Source organism: Nipponia nippon, unplaced genomic scaffold (assembly GCF_047370975.1).
Source record: "Nipponia nippon isolate SJK-2023a ecotype South Korea unplaced genomic scaffold, ASM4737097v1 scaffold_4, whole genome shotgun sequence".
Taxonomy (NCBI): Eukaryota; Metazoa; Chordata; class Aves; order Pelecaniformes; family Threskiornithidae; genus Nipponia; species Nipponia nippon.
The window spans coordinates 1,196,474-1,214,869 of record NW_028262358.1 but is presented as its reverse complement, the minus strand read 5'-3'; the positions used below and the strand labels follow the sequence as shown (position 1 = coordinate 1,214,869).

General features: G+C 59.7%; 3 protein-coding genes across 7 annotated transcripts; 2 read left to right on the top strand and 1 right to left on the bottom strand.

The window, feature by feature from the left end:
• The first annotated feature begins 440 nt into the window (after positions 1-440).
• On the top strand, positions 441-3,462 carry CD93 (CD93 molecule). Its single transcript, XM_087777143.1, has one exon. It carries the CDS (start codon positions 884-886, stop codon positions 2,597-2,599), a length of 1,716 nt encoding a protein of 571 aa, XP_087633269.1. The 5' UTR covers positions 441-883; the 3' UTR covers positions 2,600-3,462.
• A 7,768-nt stretch (positions 3,463-11,230) lies between these two features.
• THBD (thrombomodulin) lies at positions 11,231-13,099 on the top strand. The gene has a single exon (XM_087776603.1). The coding sequence runs from the start codon at positions 11,283-11,285 to the stop codon at positions 12,954-12,956; it is 1,674 nt and encodes a 557-aa protein (XP_087632729.1). The 5' UTR covers positions 11,231-11,282; the 3' UTR covers positions 12,957-13,099.
• Positions 13,100-13,895: 796 nt separating this feature from the next.
• SSTR4 (somatostatin receptor 4) lies at positions 13,896-18,050 on the bottom strand. 5 transcript variants are annotated; one of them, XM_087776610.1, is made up of 4 exons: positions 17,813-18,050; positions 17,631-17,722; positions 17,244-17,434; positions 13,896-17,074 (listed from the first exon to the last, which is right to left on the bottom strand). In XM_087776610.1, exon 4 carries the CDS (start codon positions 17,021-17,023, stop codon positions 15,782-15,784), a length of 1,242 nt encoding a protein of 413 aa, XP_087632736.1. In that variant the 5' UTR covers positions 17,024-17,074; positions 17,244-17,434; positions 17,631-17,722; positions 17,813-18,050; the 3' UTR covers positions 13,896-15,781. The 5 variants fall into 5 exon arrangements, with proteins under 5 accessions (XP_087632736.1, XP_087632730.1, XP_087632731.1 ...); XM_087776604.1 differs by having other exon boundaries at positions 17,244-17,722; XM_087776605.1 differs by lacking the exon at positions 17,244-17,434 and having other exon boundaries at positions 17,483-17,722.
• Between the last annotated feature and the right edge of the window lie 346 nt (positions 18,051-18,396).

Genomic DNA, 18,396 nt, shown 5'->3' with positions numbered 1-18,396 from the left:
GAATGTTTGTTTAAACATTCGAGTGTGCTATATTAGTGCCTCTGCCCTTTCTCTAACGGCCTTCTGCAGAGCCACCGACATCAGCCGAGGCCAGCCGCTTCTCCACGCTACATCGGATCGGGGTCAAGCAATTAGCGAGTTATTAACGCGGAGCATCACAGCATCAACCCTCACCGGCGTGATGCCGGGGCAGCCGCCGGGCAGCGCTTCCCTCGGCACGGAGGGTCTGCTCCGGACAGCATCGGGGACCGGCCGAGCTTGGCTCCGTCCTGGCAGCCCGGACCTTCCCACGACCTAGCTCCTATTTCAGGGCTTGTCTGTCTATTTAAAGCGCACGAAGAAGGGGAAAAATGCACTGGAAAAGTAGCATGCACATGAGACACCGCGCCAAATATTCAATTTCTTTTCAAGGCCGATAGCAAGGGATCCCACGGCTTTTTATTTTTGTTTTTTTTTCTTCCCCTTTTAGCAATACATGCTTGAAGACAAGCAGGCCCTATTAGGGATTAGAAAAATCATCTGCTGGGTGACTGAGTAGATCAAGCCCTCGAAAACAACAAAAAAAAAAGCAGGAACACAGCTAGTTTCTCCTGCAGAAAAGCAGCACCAGCCGAAGCACGGCGAGCCCCTCTGCAGGAAAACTTCGGGATGGGAGCGAGGAGCCCGCTGCGCCGGGGGGAAGGGGAAGACAGCGAGGCCAGCGCCAGGGCCGCCAACAACAAGCGGCCGGCCAGACCACGCTACAGGAAGCCGTAGCCTCCGGTGATAAATAGGAGACCCGGGAGCACAGGATGTGTGTAGGGTGAGCTCAGCGGGACCAGGGGATGTGTGCCGGCGGCTGACGAGTTCCTCCATCCCTTCATCTGTCCGTCCAGCCGGCGGGATGGCCGTCGCCCGGCTGCCGGTGCTGCTGCTGCTGGTGGCGGTGCGGGAGTCCAGCGGGGAGGACGTCGAGGTGGTCTGCGCCGGCACTGCCTGCTACACCCTGCACCAGGCCGAGCTGGGCTGGAGCGGCGCCCAGGAGCGGTGCCGGCACAACGGCGGCAACCTGGCTCCGGCACGCAGCCCCGCCGAGGCCGAGCGGCTGCGGGAGCTGCTGGCGGCGGCCGGCTGGCCGGGCCCGGCCTGGATCGGGCTGTCGCTGTCGCGGGGCCGGTGCGTCCAGCCACAGGAACCGCTGCGGGGCTTCGCCTGGGCGGCCGGCGGGGAGCCCGGCAACTACTCAGCCTGGCTGTCCGAGCCCATCTTCACCTGCCTCAGCTCCCGCTGCGTCAGCCTGCGGCCGGCCGGGCCCGCCGGTACTGCCGGCTGGGCTGACCGTCCCTGCCGAACCCTGCTGCCAGCCTTCCTCTGCAAGTTCAGCTTCCAGGGGATGTGCGGGCCCCTGCCGCTGGCCGGGCCCGGCCGGGTCAGCTACACCACCCCCTTCGGGGTGAGCAGCCCCCGGCTGGCGGCCGCCCCTTTCGGCACGCTGGCAGAGGCCGACTGCGAGGGGGGCGAGGGTCCGGCCTTCGCCCTCTGCAAGGGGCCGCTGGAGGGGGGCGGCTTCGCCTGGCACCCCCCCGGGCCCCTCTGCCCTGCCGCCTGCGCCCACCGCAACGGGGGCTGCCAGCACCGCTGCCTGGAGGAGCCCGGGGAGCCCCCGCGCTGCGCCTGCCACCCCGGCTACGTCCTGGCGCCCGACATGGCCTCCTGCCTGCCCGAGGACGCCTGCCACCCCAACCCCTGCCAGGGGACCTGCCGGACCCGCCCCGGCGGCTTCGAGTGCAGCTGCGAGGCTGGCTACGCCCTGGCGCCCGACGGCCGCCGCTGCCTGGACGTGGACGAGTGCCTGGCCGGGCCCTGTCAGCACGAGTGCCACAACACGGCCGGCAGCTTCGTCTGCCTCTGCCAGCCTGGCTACCGGCCGACGGGGCCGGACGGCCGCCACTGCCGCGACGAGGACGAGTGCGCCCAGCCCGGCATCTGCCCCCAGCTCTGCCTCAACGTCCCCGGCTCCTTCCACTGCGCCTGCCGGCCCGGCTACCAGCGCCGGCCCGGCGGTGGCGATGCCTGCCTGGATGTGGACGAGTGCCTGCGGGACCCCTGCCCCGGGCTCTGCCGCAACCTGCCCGGCAGCTTCGAGTGCCTCTGCCTGCCCGGCTTCCTCCCAGAGGAGGATGGACATGGCTGCCGTGCTGCACCCACCGCTGGAGAGGAGCCCGCGGGGGCCCCCGGCAGCACCCCACGGACCACGGGCATCCCACAGACCACAGATGCTCTGCGGACCACAGGCGTCCTCCGGACCACGGGTGCCCCATGGACCACGGGCATCCCCCAGACCCTGGGCATCCCCGTCGGGGCAACGCCACCGGCCCCCACGGCAGCAGGGTCGGCACCTGGCCCCGAGCACAGCACCGACGGCCCCAGGCTGCTCCTCTACTACATCCTGGGCAGCCTGGTAGCCATCCTGCTGCTGCTGGCCTTCGCCCTGGCCCTGCTGGCCTGCAAGAAAAGGGCGGCCAAACGGGAGAAGCGGCCGGCCAAAAGCGCGGCAGACAACTATTGCTGGGTGCCCGAGCAGCCGGAGAGCCACGGGGCGGGCGGCGAGCGCAGGTAACGGCGCCCGGGGCAGCGGGGGGACGCAGAGCTGCAGCGGCAGAGAGCGTTTTTGCAAATTAAAAAGAAAAAAATAAAAGGGAGGGGGGTGATGCTATCTGTTCAACACAGTTTTGCATGTCTGAGAGCCTGTCCTGGGGTGCTTTGCAAAGCGGGAGCTGATCTCCCCCCCAAAAGGCAGGTCTCGGCGCTGGGGGGGAAGGCAGCCCAAAGGAGCCCTGCGGTTTATAAACCAGCCACCGCTCCTCCGAGGGAAGGGTTAACGGGGACGGTGCGGCGAGAGGGAATGGGGTCCAGTTTGCCTGCCAGGGCTGCGCCTCAACTCCGCAGAACCTCACTGCGCTTAAAAATAGCAAACGATAAGCATCGATTTGTCTTCCTAAAGAAAATGGCTCCTTTCGTTTTTCATTTGGTCTCCCCTACCTGTATTCGACACGCCGACATGCAAAAGCAGCAGCTTGCCCGCCCCGTCCCCGCAGCCCCCCCGGGCCTTTGCCATCCCCAAAGCGACACTAGCCCCCCCGGCCTGCCTGGCCGCAGACCGCCCGCGTCCAACCCTTGGCTCGCCTTGTCCTCTTTGCAATGGGTTTGAAATGCTTATGTGTCTCAGCAGGGCAAGAACTGGTCTCTGCAGCCACGAGCAGGGGGGGGGTGTTAGTGTTTTTCTTTTTTTTTTTTTTTAAAAAAAAAAGATGCCACATCCGAGGGAACCGAATAAACCTTTTTAAAACTACAGCAGCAGAGAGCTTCTCTGCAGGGAATATATGGTGAAAAAGGTATGAAAAACTGTTTAGAAGAACCACCCACCTGTTTCCAGTGCATTCAGTTTAAAACCACTTGCAAAATACAGAAAACAATGTTCTCCTTCACGTGCAGCCGGATGAGACCGGACTTCCCCTGTTGGATCATACTTTTTGGGTAGGACCCTTTCCCGACTGCTTGGGGTCCAGGCTGAGCGCATTTGCAATTCCTCCCCCTATAAAGAATACACTGGATGTTGTATATTTGCTAATTGTTATCTATCAAACTTTTAACCCTGCTTCAAAGCAAATGCTTTCTCAGGGCGAAGCTGTTCCCAGGTACCTAACTTCAGAGAGCTGTTCACACTCCGCCGCTCCCGACAACGACGCCTCTTCGAGCTGTTTCAGCCTGAATCCCCCCAAAGCAGAGGGGCCCAGGGGCCATCCCTGCTTCCCATCCAGCAGTGCTAACTTCACTATTTACCCGTGCTCTACAAGGCAAAAAGCTGCTCGAAAAGGACAGGCGTGTGATTTGAAGGGTACACAAGTTTCCTGAAGTTTCTGCTGGTTTTATTGTCTACTTGAGGCTTAATTGCTACAGAAATGGGAACTGAACACAAAGGAGTTTGCTGTAGGCAGCGACCTGCATCCTGTTCTTCCATGTGCAGAGGATAACCCTTTCCTGCCGTTTTGTTCGTCTTCATTTCTCCATTGTAAAATTAAAAAAAACAAACCAAACCCAACAACACGGGAAAATGTAGCTGACAGAAATGGTTTTAATGTCCATGCTTCCTTTTCTCCGGACAGCGGCTGGGAGAAGCAGGGAATGCAGCAGCGGCATTCTTGGAAGTCCCGCAGAAAATTTATACCCTGTCTGTGCAATGACAACAAGCCAGCAGAGCATTTCGAATACATGAATAAATTAAGCAAACGAATAATCCTACCGAAATCAGTGGGACAACCTACATACATAAAATTACGCCTGTGCTGTCGGGCTATGCCGACTCAGGGCCCCTACGGGGAAAAGGCAGTCGCAGCGATGTGCCTCGCTTTGCAGGGACTACTTGGTTTGCTTTATCAAAAGCTGAAGCATTTTCCAGCCGCTAACAGTCTCGGGAGTGTTTCTGCCTGCTTTTCCAGTTAAGATATCAATTAATTGTTGTATATAACGCTTACTCCCCTATGAAAAAGGGAAAAGGAAGCATAAGTGTGAGCTCAGAGCTGGTACAAATCTGAGAGGTGTTATTTATTCCACAAATTCCTCAGTAAAACCTATAATCCTGATTTCTGTTACAACTTTCACCTATTCCGGTATGTGTACTGTATTACCAATGGAGTATGGTAGCGGGTCCAGCCTAGGGAAGCCACCAGTTTGTGCCTAGGTTTAGTCTGGGTTCTCTCTGGTGGAATATCTCCTGATGTAGCATCCTCCACCCTGGTGCGATTACACCTGAATAATCTCATGTCTCCCTTTCTTCCTGCAACAAAATCCTGCGGGAACGTTTAGATCCATGTCCTCGTTAGGGAATTACCCGGGGCCCAGTGAATCCCGTGGGCTAAAAAGAATAGGAGCGGGACCAGCCAGTTCGGTACCCAGTGTACAGTCAGAAGAGACGGGATGTTCACCCCGGCCCAGGCGGGTTTTACTGCGGTGCCCGGGGCAGCTACCTCCGCTCCCCGTTCCTTCCGTTTCAATCCGGTGCCATTATAAGCAAGACCTATAGCTGTCCTGCTGCCACCGCGGCAGGCCGGGCTAGCCGACGCGCCTGAAATGCTTTGTACGTATCAACTGGTTGTAACGAACTAAGTGTTGTATTTTTGCGGTCCCGAATTAAGACACGCCTCATCCTTCGCCGAAATGGCACGTCAGGACTGAATTTCGTCACCCGCACGGTGACGGCACAGCACCACAGCCTTGCAGTTGCCTTCGGCTAAAAGACTGGGGTTACCCCACACGTTGAATAACACCGTACGTTGCTTTTCTGATGAAACACCAATAAAATCTCAACATAATGGGTCTTTAGTGGTTTTCAATAAATATATACGATATCGAAACCTATTGATTTGGTACACGCAATCCTTGCATTTCTTACAGTGGTGGACGGTGCTAACAACTCCTCTGTCAGCGCTCGTCCCGCGTGTAGCGAAGTCAGCGGGGTCTCAGCCTTTCATAGGCACCGCTGTCCTGAGCGAGGGCCATTCGCTCCACGTGGACCAAGGCCACGGGGTGGGAGCACTGGGATGATCTCGGTTGGGTCCTGAGCCCACCAGCAAGGTCCTGAGCCCACCAGCAATCCTGCCGATTTCAGCGTAGCTCTGTACGAGGGCAGGGATCTGCTTTTCTGGCTCTGGTCAGCAACCAGGCACCGAAATCACTCGATGAATTCAAACCACAGGATTGCCGGTGGCTGGAGCTGCCGCCACAACGTGCGCCACCAAAGAAAGGCCATCCTTAAACGGGAAAAGGTCACAAAGACGGGGAAAAACAACACAAAAGCCCACTCGTATCGCCCATGTCTGCAATGGCATTCATGTGGTGCCTCATCAGCCATTGGCATTTGCCTTAAATAGTGTTTAAAAACAAGAAAACCCCCAAATAAAAGAGGACACTACATCTCATGATAGAGGTTCCGTGCCTCCACGCATCAAACTACAAAGAGCATTCCCAGAGTTGTTCCCCCTGCCCCGGGAAGCGCCCACAAGGAGAAGGCCCCGGCCACGCCAAACCTGCCGGCACAGCCCGTGCAGGGAGCAGGGGGGTCCCTGCCGAGCGCAAGGAGCTGCCAAGGGTGGGACGATGGCTTTATTTTAGCAGGAACATCGCTCCCAGCCGGAGCGTGGCGAGAGGCCATGCCATTACCCGTCACCCTGTTGATTTTGCCCTGCTGAGGCTGGGGCACGTCGGGTGGCGTTGCCCCTGCACGAGCCTCGCGCCGAACCCGATAAACCGAAGCGAAGGAGCGCAACGTAGCAATTCAGCCACCCCCCGGGATATAATTTTTCCCCATTTCTGGGAAAGGTTCTGCTAGGAAACAGCCTCCAGCAGAAGAATTTGGAGAAAAGGTACTGACTAATGTTAAAATATTATCTACAAAATACCACGCTCCTTCCTTCAAATCCCACAAAGAGTCAGCCACTGCAAAAACAAATGCTTTAAATGTCTGCTCATTTCTTCTTTTTATTATTTTTATCTTTTAAATATCTCTTGGCATTTGGCTCTCCCGAGCCCTTTCAAGGCTGCTAAGCGCGGTTCGCATCTGGCCAAGCGGATCTGAGCAGCGCCGGTGACAACGTGACAGAGGGAAAGAGCCAGCCCGCGGCAGAGGGACGATCCAGCGGCTTTCCTAAAGGAAAACCCAGCACGTGCCCCGAGCTGCTGGGCCGGTGTGGGTGTTGGAGACGTTGCAAGGCTCAACAGAAAGCTCACGGAGAAGGATAAGAGTCTAATGCCCCGAAATAAGCAAAACTTCCAATATTTCCCGTGCTGGGGTCCTGACGAGGTTTGTCTGCGCTCTCCATCCCCTGTGAATCGAGCCGTACGTAAGGCATCGCTTACGGACGATACCGATTCATTTGGCTATGCTGGCCTGGGGCAGGGGGCCAGGACGGTGTCAAGGCAGGTGAAGGGGATGGTAGGAGGAGAAGGCACGCGCTTCCCATGCCAGATAACACGAACACCCAGCCTCGGGAGGCTTTAATCCCTGTGGGAAACGGCACTGGCTGCTTTCCCTAGGTGTAGTCTAAGAATTAACATAAACCTATGAGCCAGAGGGAAAAAAAGCACCAGGCCTGCTTGCAGGACCTAGCTCAGCCCTAGCACTACTCACAAATTGCATTGTCTGCACCCGGACTGAAAACAGCAGCTCTAACAGACCACAGAGATGCAAGGGCATAGAGAAAAACCTATTTTCCCAGTTCTAACAAGGAAAAAAAAAAGGCTCACTCACCACTTGGCATGACCTCCCCAGCCCTGCCTTCTCCAAAGCCATTGCAAACAACCCCCCTGCAGGCAAAGCCGCCCGGAGGAGCGCTCCTAATTGCTGTGCGGCCAATTCAGCCCCTGAGCGCAGCCGTGGGCACTTTGCCCGGGTGCCGGCCCCGGCAGCGAGTCTTATTTTTCGACGCCTTTATTTGTCTGGCACTTCCTAACCTTGAGCTATTTCTCTCCTTGCGTCTGATCCAGCGCAGGGAAATTCATCTTTTCTGCAAGGGATTCCCGCCCCGGACCTGCGGGAACAGGGCTCGGCAGCGGCCGGCCGACACCACGAGACCCCAGGCGGATCGCCCGAATCGGGGAGAAGGGACCCCTGGGCAGCTTTAATGATCCCAAGTGGGATCGCATGCGGGCGTAAATGGGAAAGCACGTATATGCTACTTAATGGTCTGCTTTTAATTTTTTTTTTTTAATCCTGACATAATTTAATATGGCTTTATTATATTATATTGCAGTATATTGTTACATTATATTAACTTGTGTATAACTGTCATCATTCTGACATGAGGAACCTCATTCCCAAAATTCCACTAACAAGCACAGAAAATCCGTGACACATAGCCCCCTAACCGCAGGTCGCAAGAGCTATTCAAACATGCCTCCGGCCGGAGGGTGACGGTGACATTTCGGATGAGTCAGACCCGAGCAAAGCACAAGGTCTCCCTCCTGCTATCGCGGCGGGCAGCCGGCGATGTCTTGCAATAGCTTTGCATCGCGGAGGGGCGTGATTAATCGACTTTTATAAAGGCAAAGCGGTATGTCAGCAGGAAGGGCATTTCTGGCCCTGTGAGTCAGCCAACGCCTGTCACGCTTGGAGGCAAGAGGGAAAAGATCATCGGAATAAAAAAAGAGTTATTAAAACATGATGAATCTTGTTTCTCCCGCCCTGATTATCTTGCCCTTCTACTGGCAAGATCAACCCTGCAGGCTGTTGTCGGCGGGGCAAGGACATCAGCGTGATGATCTGAGAAATCATTGTTTTGGGAGTGCTCTATTTTTTTCCTGGAAATTTTCAAAATATTTCTCATCATGCAGCCTTAAAAAGGAAATTTTTATCTGTTGTTATAATTTCTTAAAAAAAGAGAGAACAGAAATCTATTGGTATTTTTTTATTTTCCACTGATTACATTCTGTATTCTTCCTTTTTCCGTTGTTTGCCCTGACCTTCCCCCCTTATTTTGCTGTTTTGCTTCTGAAAACAGAAAAAGATAAAGAAACAGAAAAAGAAAAACAGGAAAAGAAAAAAAGAAAAAACAAAAAAGAGAAAAAGACCACCAGAAGTGAAAGAAATGAAATGAAAACTGGGGAAACAACAGGTTTTACTAAAGCAAAGAAAGATCGGCGGTACCAAGCCCCCAGGAAACTTTGGGGAATTACCCTATTTACAGGTTTTGTGGCGATGAAGAGCAACTGAGCTCTTCTCGGGTGAACTATTTCATCCAGGGAGGGACTGGCAGTGGCCAGAAGGCCATTGCAAGCTCGCCCATATACGCACTGGTTTGTGCCTCCTTCCCAGGGGTGAGCGGACCGGCGGATCAGACCTCCGGGACACGTGTCGCCCGGGAGGAGCTGAGCTTTGGGCTCAGCTTTGGGCTGAGATCAGGGCACCCTGGCCTGAGCCCAGCCCTTGCCCTGGGCTTCGTTACTGGAGAAAACGAAGCTGCCCCGCGCCGTGCCCCAGCCTGCCTTTCTCCTTGGGGTACAGCCCTCCTGATGACATTAAAGCCCACATTCATTTTCCGCGCAGGAGACAGATTTGAACGCTCTGCAGGCCAAAGTCTGAGCTCTCCCTTGCTCCTCCTGCAGTCTGAGCAGAAAATGGCATTGCCTGGACATTCCCCTTCCCAGAGAGGCCATGGATGAAGGTGCGAAAGAGGCCGAAGACAGGCAGGGGCAGAGGCATCCGATAAAGAGCCCGAGCTCCTCTGCTCCCGTCTCCGTCAGCCTAGCTTTGCAGCTACCAAACAGCACAGCTTGCTTGGTGATGTTTGTTACGATTATTATTATCACTACTACTATTATTAAGGATTACTATTACTCTTTTCCCCATCTTGCCTTTTCGACGCAGCCCACAGCCTCGCGTGAGCTACCCGAACCACACAGGGCTGGAAGAGGACAAGACAAACCGTAAGAGTTTAATAAAGTAACCTCCTTGCAATGAGTGCAGCAAGGAAATATGGATTTGCTTCTCTGCAGGGGATCCCGAGGGCTAATTGCAGTGACTGAGTCTTCTGGCAAAAACACCGCTCTCAAAATTTCAAAATTGAAAAAAAAAAAAAAAAAAAAGGGTCAAACACCCTTTCCTTTGAGCGGCGAAGCTTTGGATATTTGGTTTTCATTTTTATTTTGCTCTTGGCTATGTTCTGACAGGAGAGGTGGATCCCGCAAAGACAAAACCACGGCAGGGGTACGGCTGCTCAGGAAAGAGCAGCAGAGGCGCCGGCGAGGAAGCGGGGCCGGCGCCCCGGGGCCGAGACCCCCGGCTGGGCAGGAGCCGCGGGGCTGGGGCCCCTCTCCTTCCCGGAGTTCGGCCCCAGCTCGCGCAGCGCGGGAGCCAGGATGCCGTCCCGACGCGGGGCACGGCGCGCTGCCAGCTTCTCCACGCCCATTTTCTCTCATTTCAAGAGTGAGGCCGTGCCAGCTCTGTTTGTAACTGGGGGCTGATTTGCAAAGCCCCGGGGGAAATCCCACTTATTCCTGGCGTCCCATCGTAGCTCAAATCCTCTGGAACTGCTTTGCTGGGCTTCAAATTGTAAGGCACACGGAGACGGTGGTCCGTCGCTGTTAACACCGCATCCTTCGAGCACAGGGAAGGGCTCTCCCAAGTCCCCCGCTGCGATAGCAAAAGTCAGTAAATCCCTGGGGACATCTCGGAATGGCTTTCCTCTTTGAAAAACCCACAAGTTTTTTTCTTTACAGTCTGACGTTGTCCTGGCAGGGCTGGCCGCCTGACCCCTGCCTTCGCTCTAGCGCATCTGTAATGCACAGACGAGCCCTGGGAGCTGCCATCACTCCAGGTCTGCGGTCCAGAGCGGCAGAGATGCCTGAGCAGTGGGCACTTCTTCCCTGCCCACTGCAGCCTCCCAGCCGCATGCCAGCAGTAAATGTGTCCCTGCGCCCTGCCACCATCCCTCGGGGACCCCGCCTCACCCCCGGAGAAGAGCAAGTGATGGGCAGAGGCCAAGGGGCGGGTGGGGAGGGACGGCCACCAGCCCTGTGGCCCCTGATCCTGGCTGCCTCGAAGGTACTGAGGTATCTGGGGGTCCCGCAGCCGAGCGGCAGCCCCGCTTTGGCGTGAAATCGAGACGCTGAAGCTCCGGGAGCGGCAGCGGATGAGCAGCGGTGTTTAGGCTGGAAGGGACCACCAGGCCACCAGCCTGGCCCTGGCAGGGGAGGGCTGCGGGGCCGCTGCCATCGCTCTCGCACGTCGGCTTCTGGGGCTCCGCAGGCTTTGGGGTGGCGCCGGCTGCCGGGCGGCCGAGGCGGGGTTCGGATGCCTGACTGCCCCCCTGAGGCGCCCTCCATCAGCTCACCGCCCCTCCAGGCCTTTTGCAGAAGGAGCAACCCTCTTTTTCCCGGCTCTGCCCAGCCCCTGAGCCCGCACCCCCAGGCTGCCGCCGGCGCCGGAGAGCCGACCCCGGAGCATCCCGCGGGCCGCCCGGGGCGGCTCCCGGCTGCCGGCTCCCCCTGCCCGCTTTCCAGCCCCGCTCCTCCCGGTCCCCGCCCCGGGAGGAGCCGGCAGAGGGGGGCGGGGGGGCGGCTGCCCCCGGAGGGCCGCCGGGATTGACCGGCCGCCCCCGCCGCAATCACTCCGCACGACGGCGGCGGCCCGGCCCCGGAGGCGCTTCCTTCCCGCGGCGGGGAGGGCCGGAGCGCCTATAAATGGGGCGGGCGGGCGAGGGCGGCACGCCAGAGATTTGCCGCTCCGGCCGGCCCCTCCGCCGCCCGCCATGCGGCGGCTCCGGCTCCTGCTGCCGCTGCTGCTGGCCGGGCTGGGGCTGGGGCTGGGGCTGGGGCTCGGGGGGGGAGCGGGGCCGGCCGCCCCCTCGGGCGCCCAGTGCCTGGAGCACGACTGCTTCGGCGTCTTTTGGGAGGCCCGGCCCTTCGCGGAGGCCAGCGCGGCCTGCGAGGGGGGCGGCGGGCACCTGATGACCGTCCGCTCCACCGTGGCGGAGGACGCCATCGCCCTCCTGCTGCAGAGCCGCGGCGGGCGGCTCTGGCTGGGGCTCCGCCTGCGCTGGGGCTGCACCGAGCCCAGCCGGCGCCTCCGGGGCTTTAAGTGGGTGACGGGCGACCTCCGCACCGATTACTCCAACTGGGCGCCGTCGGGGCGGCAGTGCGGGGAGCTGTGCGTGACCGTGTCGCGGGAGCTGCGCTGGGAGGAGCGGCCCTGCCGAGAGCCCGCCGACGGCTTCCTCTGCGAGTACAACTACGCGGGCAGCTGCCCGCGCCTGCCTGCCGCCGAGGGGCTGCCCGTCACCTACACCACCCCCTTCGGCGCCCGCGGCGGGGACTTTCTGGCCCTGCCGCCCGGCAGCACCGCCGCCGTCCCGGCCGCGGGGCTGGAGCTGCGCTGCGCCGAGGAGGGGGACGGCGGGGGGCTGCGCTGGGGCCGCGCCGTCCCGGGAGCCTGGTCCTGCCGCCTGGCCAACGGCGGCTGCGAGGGGGCCTGCGGCGAGGAGGGCGGCCGGCCGCGCTGCTCCTGCCCCGACGGCAAGGTGCTGGGCCTCGACGGCCGCGGCTGCAGCTCGCCCTGCGCCGGCGCGCCCTGCCAGCATCACTGCGTCGTCACCGGCGCCAGCTTCCTCTGCATGTGCGACTCGGGCTACCGGCTGGCCGCCGACGGCAGCAGCTGCGAGGACAACGACGACTGCGCCGTCTTGCCGAAGCTGTGCGAACAGGTCTGCGTCAACACCGAGGGCGGCTTCGAGTGCCACTGCCACCGCGGCTACAAGATGGTGGAGGGCCACTGCCGGCCCGTCTCCCGCTGCTACGAGGCGCCCTGCGAGCAGCAATGCGAGGACGTGCCCGGCGGCTACCGCTGCAGCTGCTACCCCGGCTACGCCGTCGACCCGCGGGAGCCCACCCGCTGCCTGCTGCACTGCAACCACAGCCAGTGCCCGGCCAAGTGCGACCCGTACCACCACTCCTGCGAGTGCCCCGAGGGCTTCTTGCTGGACGACGATGCCGCCAGCGGGCAGGTCTGCATGGACATCGACGAGTGCGACATGAACTTCTGCCCACACAACTGCACCAACCGCCCCGGCGGCTACGAGTGCCACTGCCGCGCCGGCTACCGCCTCCACGACCAGAACAAGTGCATTGAAATCACGGAGGAGGACTGGGAGGGAGCATACTCGGGGGATTTCGGGCCCGGATCCCAGACGCCCGTCCCCAGCCGGACCCCACCGAAGGCGGAGCACCTCCACCCCGGCACGCTGGTGGGCATCGCCGTGGGCGTCCTCTCTGTGGCCCTGGCCCTGCTGGCCCTGAGCTACCACCTGGCGAAGAAGCACTGCAGGCCCCCCGCCACCATGGATTACAAGTGCAGCGGCCCCCACGAAAAGGAGATGGGACTTCAGCCGGTCGCCTCGGGCTGTGCCGCCTCCGGCCAGAAACTGTAGGGAGACCGGGCAGGACGGAGAGAGGGAGGTGGACGGAACTGGGTAACATTTACTCCCCCCCCGCCCCGCCCCGCGCAATTTTTTAATGATAAAGAAAATTTGGGAAAAGCTGTGATCACCCCTGCTTCCAAAAATGCCCACCGCTTTCCAGCCGGCTCTTGCAGTACTTGTGCCCGAGAGCGGGGAAGGTGGAAGGCACGGAGCGCTGCTCCGGTTCTGCTCCCCTCGCAGGCAGCGGCGGGCGTTCGGCTTTCCTTTGCCCAAGCCAGCAGCTGGGGGGGCTTCAAGGAAAACCCGCGCACGTGTTACAGGCGGGATGTCTCCGTCTGGATCTAACTTTAAATCCGCATCATTGTGGGGCGGGAACACGTGTGCCGTGGCCGGCTGAGTTGTTGCGGACCGTGGAAGGTCGCCTGGCCCCCAATTCCCGCTCCCCTTGGCCGGGAAGCGTGCCACTGGGCTGCAGATGATGGCTTTCCCAGGGTGGCGAGGAGCTGGGGCGCTCCTGCCCTTGTTTGGGTTCGGTTTCACCTTTTTTAAACCGATGGGTGACGGAAGAAGGAGCGAAGATCTTGCGGTCAGCGCTTTGCCTCGCTCCTCTGCCCTCCTCTGCCTCATCAGCAGAAATCTCAGTTTTTGTCACCCCCTGCCCCGTCTTTTGCCTCTCACCTCTGGCAGCTGAGCACTTTCCACCTTAAATTGCTAGCGACAGCAGGGACCCTGCTGAGCATCACCGTGTGAGGGCTAAAATGCTTGATTTCTGTTCCCTCTTACTGTTTCGGGGCTTTTTTTCAGGAGCGCAGAGGTTAAATGGGGACACCGAGACTGCCAGGGTAATTTTTTCTGTGGTAAGAAAGGTCATTTGCAGCGCTGGGGAGCCTCGTGTTCCCCACACGATTTCTTCCCTAATTTTCTGCTGTTGTTGGGTTAAACTGTTCAGTTGGTGTTTTTTTGGTTTGTTTTTTTTTTTTTACAAACCCGCTTAACCAAACCCTCCTGTCCACAGGGTTTTTTTTCTGGTTTTTCCTTTAGTCTTGTTCAGATCACGGCCGAGGGCTGTGTCTAATCCACATCGAAGCTCACGACAAAACTTTCCTGGGGGGCAGGATCCGGCCCGCTGCTTGCTTCCCAGCCACGGACCGGGGGAAATCTGGGAAGCTATTTTATGCGGTTTTCCAGCTCCATCGTTCGGCGGGGAGACAAGGGGCAGCTCTGCAAAGCCAGCGCGCTGCCGGCCGGGGCTGGGGGGGTCCGGCTCCGGCAGCCGTGGGGCGGCGGGTGAGCGGCGAAGCGGGCGCTGACAGCTTTATACCCGTGAAAAATCAGCCTGCAGCAGCGCTTGGCTTTCCCGCAGGAAGTTTTGCAAGCCCGGGGGCAGAGCTGGGGGCCGCAGAGGGGCTGCGGGGCCCCGGGGGGCTGCGTCCCCCCTTCCGTGCTAAGCCAGCTTGCTATCACGCCGCGTTTCCCCCTCCCGATAGGGCAGAGCTACGTTGCAGCCTCCAAGGAAAATAAAAAAAGATATGCCTTGTATGAACCGTAGCTTTCCTCATGTAAATGGTTCAACCCACTGTTTTATACACCCGGCACATTTGTAAATACTTATTTATTTATTGGAAATATACCCTACGCAATGCACAATCACATGGTGATTTTGTGTGTAGACCAATAAAGCTTTTACAGTCTGGTTTATAGACAGCTGCTAATGAAATATTCTTTCTCCCCTTCCCTAAAACGAGTGGTTTTCCTCACCGCGCGCTGGCCGGTCTCGCAGCCAGAGCTCCAGAAGTCACAAACCCCGCTGGAGCCAAAAAAAAAAAGAAGGAGCTGCGGGCTCTTAGCGGAGCGTCAGGCTGGAAACATTGCCCTGCTGGTTATTTCACCAGTCCGATTAAAATAGGAATGAGCCATAAATAATGGAGAGCAAGAATAACGTTAAAAGGACGAAGTTAAAATCAAATAAGCTGGAAATGGCTAATTTAACGCTACCCCCGTGCAGCCGAGCCGGTTTAGCCCCAGTGCTGTTCTTCAGCTCAAGTTTCTATGGGTATGTGTTTCAAGTGCCGCTAGAGGTGATGTTTACCTGCGGCAAAGGGAGCGGGATTCGGTTCTCCTGGCTTTTCTTGTGGAAAATACAGTTTTGGTTCTGTGCGCGCTGAAATCCCTTTGCCTGGGGATCTGGGGGGGCGCGGGGGAGGTTGGTTGGTGGGACCTGAGTTTTCTCCTTTCCCCCTTAGCTGAAGGGAGGTTTGGGACTCCCGGGCACCTGCCGAGGCTCAGTTTGCCTAGTCTCAAGCTCTGATCTCAGTCGTTGAGAAACTCCCTATTTTTGTACAGAAGAGGAGCCCAGAGGGGTCGCGCGGATCCCATGCTCTCGCTGCCCCGCAGAGCTGGTGCCGAAGTCCAGTCCGGTCCTGCCCCCTCGCCCTGCGACAGACGTGGCGGCTGATGGGCTTCGGGGCTTTTCTCCGTCTGTCAGAGCGTGTTTTGAGAAGGAATGGGAAGTTTGTGGTTTATTATTCTGGAGGGGCACCCGCCCTGAGGCTGCAGTCACTGTTCGCTAATGCTTTTTGAAACCCTCATCATCGCTGATCCCAGCGGAGGCTCCTCGGTGCCGAAGGTAACGGCAATAATTACTCAGCCGACGTAATTAACCGTATCACGGGCCAGTCTTATGGCTTTTTATTTTGTTCAACTGCACAGAGCACAAGCGAGGACCGGCAGCGGCGGCGCAGGGCCCAGCAGTGTGTCCCCCCTCCGGCCGGGGTCCCCTTTGCCCGTGCCTGGTGGAGACGCCCGTCCGGGGGCCGGCGAGGCCGGGGGGCACCCTAGAAGGCGGTGGTCTTTGCGAGGAGGGGTCCGGGCTTGCAGCAGGGCTCGGGGTGCAGGGGCTGCTGCTGGCAGGGCAGGGGCGGGCACATGCAGCCCTTGCCCTTGTCGTCCCCCCGGGGAGCGGCGCAGTAGTCGAGGGGCTCTTCCTCCTCCTCCTCCTCCTCGGCGGCCCCCTCCCTGGCGTGGCAGCAGCAGAGGCTGGCGTCGAGGCAGCGGCGCAGCACGCCGTGGAAGGAGTGCCGGAAATTTTCGGAGAGGAAGCCGTAGAGGATGGGGTTGGCGCAGCTGTTGGAGTAGCTGAGGATGAGGGAGGCGTTGTTGACGGTGGCATCCAGGCGGCCGGGCAGCAGGAGGTTGACCAGCTGCACCACGTAGAAGGGCATCCAGCAGACCACGAACATGGCCACCACCATCAGCACCAGGCGCGTCAGCTTGCCCTCGGAGCGCCGGCGCTGCTGCCAGCCCACCCGCTGCGCCACCGCCCGCATCTTGCCCACGATCAGCAGGTAGCACAGCCCCATGGCCAGCACCGGCAGCAGGAAGCCCAACAAGGTGGTATAGACCACGAAAGCGGCCGACCAGGCCGGGCTCGGCCACAGGAGATTGCAGGCCACCGCTTGGCCATCGCGGGTGGTTGCCGTACCGGCGAAGATGGGGATGGGTGAGGCCACCAGCAAGGAGAGGAGCCACACGCCCCCGTTGACCATCTTGGCCACCCGAGGACGGCGGTAGGTGGCTGCCCGCAGCGGGTGCACCACCGCGATGTAGCGGTCCAGGCTGAGGACGGTCAAGCAGAAGACGCTGGTGAACATGTTGAGCCCGTCGACGCCCAGCACGGTGCGGCACAGGGCCCGGCCAAAGGGCCAGTGGTGCAGAGCGGCCGATGTGGCCACGAAGGGGATGCTGAGCATGAAGAGTTCATCGGCGATGGCCAGGTTGAGCAGGTAGATGTTGGTGGCCGTCTTCATCTTGGCATAGCGCAGGATGACGAAGATAACCAGGGAGTTGCCCAGCAGCCCCAGCAGGCACACCAGGGCGTAGATGCACTGGATCACCACCATGCCCGCGATCTCGCCCGCCCTGCCGCCCCACTCCGCCTGCCCCTGCTGCCGGCCGGCCTCCCCCGCGGCCGCGCTGGTGTTGGGGGGCACCTCGGAGGCGGCCCAGCTGGATACAGTCCAGAGGGGCACACCGGCCGCCTGGGCCCCCGCCGGGAGCTGCTCGGCATCGGCGCTCATGCTGGGAGGTGGTGGTCCATGGGCGGGACACCGCTGGGGATGGGTGCCAGCCTGCAGGCAGGGCACAGGCAGAGAGAGAAGGGGATGAGAGCTGCGGCGGGCGGCAGACGTAAAGCACGCTCCCCTGCCTTCCCCCTCAGGCCACGGCCATGCGCTTTGGGCAGCTCCGGCCGTGGCCCCCCCTGCTCCCTCCATCCACCCCCCCTCCCTGCCCGGGCACCTTCACGTCACTCCTCAGGGCAGCAGCATCCCTCTCCAGGTGGGAGCATCCCGTTTGGGGGCTGCGGGCGTGGGGTGTGCGTTAACCAGGCGTGGGGACACCTCGGCTACCGGTGGCATGATCTGGGAATCAATGCCCCGCCGCCATCCGCCTTAACGAACCTCTGCAAATCTCAGTGGTTTCATTAACCCCTGTGGGGAGAGCAAACAGAAGGAGAAACCGAGCTGGGGGTATTTTACCTCTCAATCCTCCAGGGATTGAAAGAGCCGCCTGCCTCCCTCCGGGGGGGCAGCAGCAGGCGCTGGGAGCTGCTCCGCTGGGATCCGCGGGCTGTGGGCAAGGCAAAGTCCTGCTTGACCTGAATCAGATGACCAGAAGGATCCGGACCTTTTAAAGTGAAAGACAGACCACGCTTGCCGGATGGGAATACGGGCTATTCTAGCTCACCCCCATCAGCTATGCCACGAAAATCAGCTTTCCTATTCAAAACAGATAAATAAATCAACAATAATCCAAGTTCCTGATTTACACTCTCCGCTTTCCGACTGAAAATAAAGCCGCAGACGTACCCTTCGCCCGTCTCGCTCAGGTGTGGGGTATCCTGCTGGCTGTGGCCCCGGCGAGGGGACGCGGCGTCCTGCGGGGCCCCGGCGCTGCGGGCACTGCGGCGGGCGGGATGCTGCAGCGGCGGGGCGGGAGGGACGGGGGCTCCCCGCCGCACCCCGCCTTCGCATCCCCCTGGCAGCGGAGGGTCCCCCCGGGGGCCGGCGGGGTCCCCCCGCCCGGGCGAGGCAGAGATGGAGGCAGGTTGCCCTGGCGACTGCCGGCAGCCCGCCCCCCGCGCAAGCTCCCGCATCCCTTCCGCGCATCCCCGGCCCTTCCCAGCCGCTGCCAGGCGGGGGGATGCGGGCAGGGACCCCCGCTTCGCCGGCGGGAGAGGAGCATCCCGCAGCGCCGGGCCTCCAAAACCTGGGGATGGGGAGGCGGCGGGGCGAGGAGCGGCCGAGCCTGGCCCCCAAAGCGGTTATGCACCAAAAATCAAAGTCTATGCTGAATTTCGTGGTGCAATGAATAAAAAGGGGCAGAGACCGCATCTTTTTTTTTTTTTTTTTTTTTAAGCAACTGTTGTGTTTGATTCTATTTTTTTTTTTTA